Raw genomic sequence first — 5,517 nt, 5'->3', positions numbered from 1 at the left:
TTTTGGTTTGGAAACAACATTTTATTTATAAATAGTTTCAAAGCTTATCTCATTACCTTTCCAACGATGTATAATTGTCCTAATAAAATATTTAAAATGGCTGAGCTATGTTAAAATTAAACAATCAGCCTTTTTCACGAAAAACGCTAGTTTTTACTCCATTTTTTGAGTTTCAGCTTGCGTATCTCCGTAATGAACAAACTTAGAGCTTTGAAAATTTGGATTTTTCTTAGTTAGAATGTTTACTTTCGAGAAAAAAATACCAAAAAATATTTGGAGAAGGTCACTTTTTTGAAACTTGACCACCCAATGTACCATAGTGCCCCACTGTTTTAATAAGTTTACTAATGAATATTACTAAAATGTTCAGCAATACTGTTCCTCATGCTAAATAATGCATGTGGAGTCACCTTTGCCAGAAATATTGTTTAAAATAGTATAAATATAGCTCGGTTGGCGAACGACTGGACATGGCGTACCATAGGTACTGTTGCGTCCTTGCTCGGCGTCCACTGTTCGCGTCGTCAGCTCCGTAATGACTCAGCAGCCCAAGCGAGCTGTCAAATCATCATGACGTCACAACGCGCAAGACTTATCATCGCAGGTGTGGTTTCAAGAATGTATACAAAAGGTTAAAACATAACTCAGGACCCTACATCCCTCCTTAACTTTATTCAAATAATACGAATCTGAAAAACATCATCAATATGGAATGTAATCTTTGAAGCGGTTCGGTTCACATCGCTTTCTCTTTGAGTTCGACGGACCCTCTTCAACCGTCTCATTCAAATCACCGTTTTCTTCAAGCTCGCCAATGTTCGCATCCCCGGCGAACTCCGGTTCCGGACTATCCACAACAGATTCCATTACAGGACCATCTTCGAATGGTGTTTCATCACTTCCCGCACGTCGAACCCTTTTGAGGTGTGTAGAGCATCTCCTGTACTGCTTCCCATCGACCGATGACTTAATAGTCACGTCACTTCCCTTCTTCCGAACCACTTGGAATTCTTCCGGCGCAAATTCCGACTCCACCTTGTTCTGCCTTCTCATACGCTTCGCCACTACCGTGTCACCCACCGTGATGTCACTAAACGTCGCATTTCGCTTCCTGTCAGCATACATTCTTCCCTTTTCCTTCTCGATTCGGTCACGATCGCGCACCTCTCCATCGTCAGCAGTTGTAGTAGGAATACACGGCAACTTTGTTCGCAACTTCCGGTTGAACATCAGCTCCGCCGGAGAGTGACCGGTGGTTGAGTGCTTTGTAGAGTGGTACGTCAACACATACTTTCGTAGTTCAACACGCCAATCCAGACCAAGGTCGTGAGCAATCTGTAGACGTTTTCCCATTGACCGATTTTGCCTCTCGACCTCGCCATTCATCTGCGGCCAGTACGGTATTGTGCTCACTAATGCCACACCATATTCCAGGCAGAACTCTTTAAACTCCGCTGATGAAAGTTGTGGGCCGTTGTCTGCTCGAATAGATTCGGGTACACCATACCGCGAGAATACTGTTAGCAGTTCCTTGATGGTGGACGCTGTCGAAATATCCGTCATCTCTACTACCTCTACGTATCTACTATAATAATCGACGCAAACCAACAGATTTTCGCCATCCGGAAGCGGGCCCATAAAATCAATGGCAATTTGCTGCCACGGTCCGACGGGTAGCTCCTTTCGGATCATTGGTTCGGGCGGGTTAGGCGCTGAGACTAATGTGCATCCTCGACAAGCTTTAACAAAATCCTCAACTTGTCGATCAATCTTGGGCCACCAAACCGTCGACCGTAAATGCTCTTTCATTACGCGTGCTCCAGGGTGCCCTTCATGTCCCAGTTGAATAACGCGTTCGCGCAGCCTGTCAGGTATTACAATCCGGTCACCTCTCAACAATACTCCGTCAACTCGGCACAGCTCGGGTGCAATCACTTTGTACGGCAGCGACATCTCGTCAGTGCAACCCGACTCCAGTGCTTGAAAAACCTCTTGTATTTCAAGATCAGCACCACTAGCGGTTTTAATTTCCTCCCACTTCACAGCGATCATCGAAGCAGCCCCACCACTAACCTCCTGAATTGTCAACTCCTCCGAGAGATCAAATGGTACTGGAACTGTGATTGATAACCTTGAGAGAGCGTCTGCAATGTTGTCCTTCCCGGAAATAAACACAGTCTTGTACTGGAACGCTTGCAGGCGAAGAACCCACCTTTCGATGCGTGCACATGGTCGTGATGTGGGTTTGAACAAGAATGTCAAAGCCTTGCAGTCCGTCAACAGGTTGAACTCTCTTCCGATGAGGTATATCTGGAAACGTTCAACGCTCCAAACTAGCGCCAAGGCCTCTCGTTCTGTCTGGCAGTATCGACGTTCCGTGTCCGTGAGCGACTTGGAGGCAAAACAGATTATCCGCGACTGCTGCTGGGAATCTGTTTGAACGAGAACGGCCCCCAACGCATACTGGCTAGCATCAGCAATGACACTTGTTACGTGTTCTACTCGATAAAACCCAAGACACTGCGCGTTTGCGATTCTACCCTTAATTTCAACGAAGGCTGCTTCCGCTTGGTCTCCCCATTCAAATTTTGTTCCCTTTTGCGTCAATTTTCGCAGCGGTTCGTCGATAGTGGCAAGATCGTGCACGAATTTGCCCATGTAGTTAGCAAGACCCAGAAAACTTCTCACTTCGCTTTCGTTTTCCGGCCTTCGAAAAGACAGCACCGCTTCCTGCTTTGCCAACGAGGGTCGAATGCCGTGCGGGCTGAACCTGTATCCCAAGAAGTCAAATTCGGTAACGCGTACTTTACATTTCGTCCAATTCAATACAACGCCATTATCTTCAAACCGTTTGAGCACCTACAAAAATGTAAATAAAAAAAAACAGAGATTTTGAAGACCGATTTATTTCTAACCACCAATTGATCACAATTGAATTATACCTTGTTCAACCGAGCGTCGTGCTCTTCAACAGTATCTCCTACGATACCGACATCGTCCAAGTACCAGTAAGCACCCTCACAATCAGCAAGCATTTCGTCCATGTGCCGCTGAAACACTTCCGGCGCCGACACCAGCCCAAAAGTGAGCCGCGTGAAGCGATACAACCCGCGATGCGTTATGAACGTGACGATGTCTCGCGACTCCTCATCCAGCTTCAACAGAAAAAAACGCATCCTTAATATCGAGCACACTCCAAATTCTTCCTCTCCCGATCTTTGCGACGACGTCCTCAACTACCGGCATGGGATGGCGCTCCCGAACCACAGCTTGGTTCACCCGTCGAAGATCAACGCACAAACGGATCTCTCCGTTTGCTTTGTTCGCTACGACTAATGGGGATACCCAGGTTGCCGGACCCGTCTTCACCTCAATGATGTCCCGTCTGAGCAGATCGTCCAGCTTCTTGTTGACAGCGTCCTCGAGTGCAATTGGAATTCGCCTCAGAGGCTGAAACACCGGCTTAACATCCGGATCCATTTGGATGTGAACCTTTGCACCCTTGATACTAGAGAAAGGCATCGTCTCTGTCGAGCCGCCCTGGACACTCTGCACATCGAGTCCCACCTTAAGTATGCCCAGACGTTTAGACGTAAAATCACCGATCAGATCACGCTGACCATTTTCTACGACGAAGAACTCCGCCTCAGTGGAAAGCTCACCAACCATAACCACCGCCTGGAAGGTGCCCAGAATAACAAGCGGAACTTCGCTTGCGTACGATCGAAGAATTTTGTTCCCGCCCTTTCTGCAGCTCAAAAGTTCCACCTGTCTGAACTTCAACTTTTGCCATGTTTTCGAGGTAATCAAATTGGCATCTGAGCCTGAATCGACCAACATTTCCGTTGAAACACCGCCGATGTTCACTTCCACCACATTTGTCGTGTTTCCGCCATAGAAAGTGTAGTACACCTTCTTGATGTCCATCTCCTCTGACCGATTATCGCTTGCTTCCACAGATCGGATCTTCTTCGAGGGTTGTTCGGGAATCTCTTGCTTAAAACTCCGCTTCGACTTGGGGCACCTCAACCCAAAATGGCCAATGGCGTTACACTTGTTGCAATTCCGGCCATTTGCTGGACACTCCTTGTCCATCGCCTTGTGACCCCGGCGTCCGCAAGCAAAACAGGTCCACGGGCAATGCTCCTCATCCTTCGACCGATTCTCGAAGTGAGCTTGCCTTCTTGATCCCTTGTCCTTGGTGATCTTGCACACCTCGCTGTACGCACTGCGCCCTGAGTCATTTCCCTTGCCAAGCTCCTTCTCCTGCATGAGAACGCTCTCGATCGACTCTCCCATCGCTTCAATTTCCGCCAATGTTTGATCTTTCGCCAGAATTTTCCGGCGCAGGTCCTGTGACGCACACCCTTCCACGATTACATCGATCATCAACATTTCCTCGATGATCCGCCGGACCTTGGGACGATATTTCTCAAATCCGCAATCCTGCATCTGCTGCCTCAAACGGAGAACGAAGTGGGCAAACCGTTCGTTCGGAGCTTGTTTCATATTACGCAACTTGTGCCTCTCGAGGACATCCTGTCGGCGTGGCTTGAAATAGGCATCAAGTTTTTCGATGGCAGCGTCGTACCAAGGTTTTTCAACGAGTTCCTCCGGGAAGTCTTCCGTTCCGTCCAGGCTGCGAAAAACCTTTTGCAGCTGCGGTCCTCCCAAATGCAGCATCTTTGCTCTCATCAACTTCTGATCCGTGATCTCATAGGAGTCAAAATAGCACTGGAGAGACCCTTTCCATTCCTGCCACTCTTTGGCCAACCTGCCGCCTTCGATCTGTTCGCACCTGAACGCGGGCAACGGTCGAGATTCGTCCATCTACAACCAAACAGAAAGTGATAAAAAAAATCATCAAATCATCTTCTTTTTTTTTCATATATTCAGACCCCGCTAACACATATCGATCCACGCAGGCATCGATCTCTTGCACGTCTCAACGACGGCCGAACACATACCGACCCCAGCGGGCGTCGATCTCTTGCTCGTCTCAACGACGGCCGAACACATACCGACCCCAGCGGGCGTCGATCTCTTGCTCGTCTCAACGACGGCCGAACACATACCGACCCCAGCGGGCGTCGATCTCTTGCTCGTCTCAACGACGGCCGAACACATACCGACCCCAGCGGGCGTCGATCTCTTGCGCGTCTCAACGACGGCCGATCACTTTTTTTTTAACAGATCCGCATCTAATTCTTATCACAAAACAAATAAATAAAGATCTGACAAACTGCTGTCAGCATCCTCATATATAAACCGAACATCTCAGCAAGAATTTTGTTGGAAATTATTTCCGTCCGAATTCTGCCCGAACTCGGCCGGAACACCATGAATGGGTAATTTTCATTTACCCGACGCATTTTTTTCTTTTGGAAAAAGAAATCACTCGCCGCCTCGCCGCGTTCAAATAAAACCCCCCCGACAATTATTTTTTTTTTTTCACTTTTCTTTGCACGCTTTGTTTGGCATCCGCCATTTTGTTTTTTCGTTCTTTTAGCTGAGCTC

At 47.8% G+C, this 5,517-nt stretch overlaps 1 protein-coding gene across 1 annotated transcript; it reads right to left on the bottom strand.

Moving 5' to 3' along the window:
* Positions 1 to 702: 702 nt before the first annotated feature.
* LOC120422374 (uncharacterized protein K02A2.6-like) lies at positions 703 to 5,127 on the bottom strand. The gene is made up of 5 exons (XM_039585783.1): positions 4,972 to 5,127; positions 3,241 to 4,830; positions 2,943 to 3,155; positions 2,849 to 2,859; positions 703 to 2,770 (listed from the first exon to the last, which is right to left on the bottom strand). Exons 1-5 carry the CDS (start codon positions 5,125 to 5,127, stop codon positions 703 to 705), a joined length of 4,038 nt encoding a protein of 1,345 aa, XP_039441717.1.
* Between the last annotated feature and the right edge of the window lie 390 nt (positions 5,128 to 5,517).

Source organism: Culex pipiens, chromosome 3 (assembly GCF_016801865.2).
Source record: "Culex pipiens pallens isolate TS chromosome 3, TS_CPP_V2, whole genome shotgun sequence".
NCBI classification, from domain to species: domain Eukaryota; kingdom Metazoa; phylum Arthropoda; class Insecta; order Diptera; family Culicidae; genus Culex; species Culex pipiens.
This window is presented reverse-complemented; position numbering and strand designations above follow the sequence as displayed.

Bases quoted from the DNA above. Each gene is read 5' to 3' on its own strand.
- LOC120422374 (XM_039585783.1), bottom strand. From the start codon at position 5,127: ATGTGTTCGGCCGTCGTTGAGACGAGCAAGAGATCGACGCCCGCTGGG. The intron at 4,831-4,971 runs GTCGGTATGTGT...GTTTGGTTGTAG, and splicing joins AGAGATCGACGCCCGCTGGG to ATGGACGAATCTCGACCGTT. The intron at 3,156-3,240 runs GTAGTTGAGGAC...TTTCTGTTGAAG, and splicing joins GGGAGCGCCATCCCATGCCG to CTGGATGAGGAGTCGCGAGA.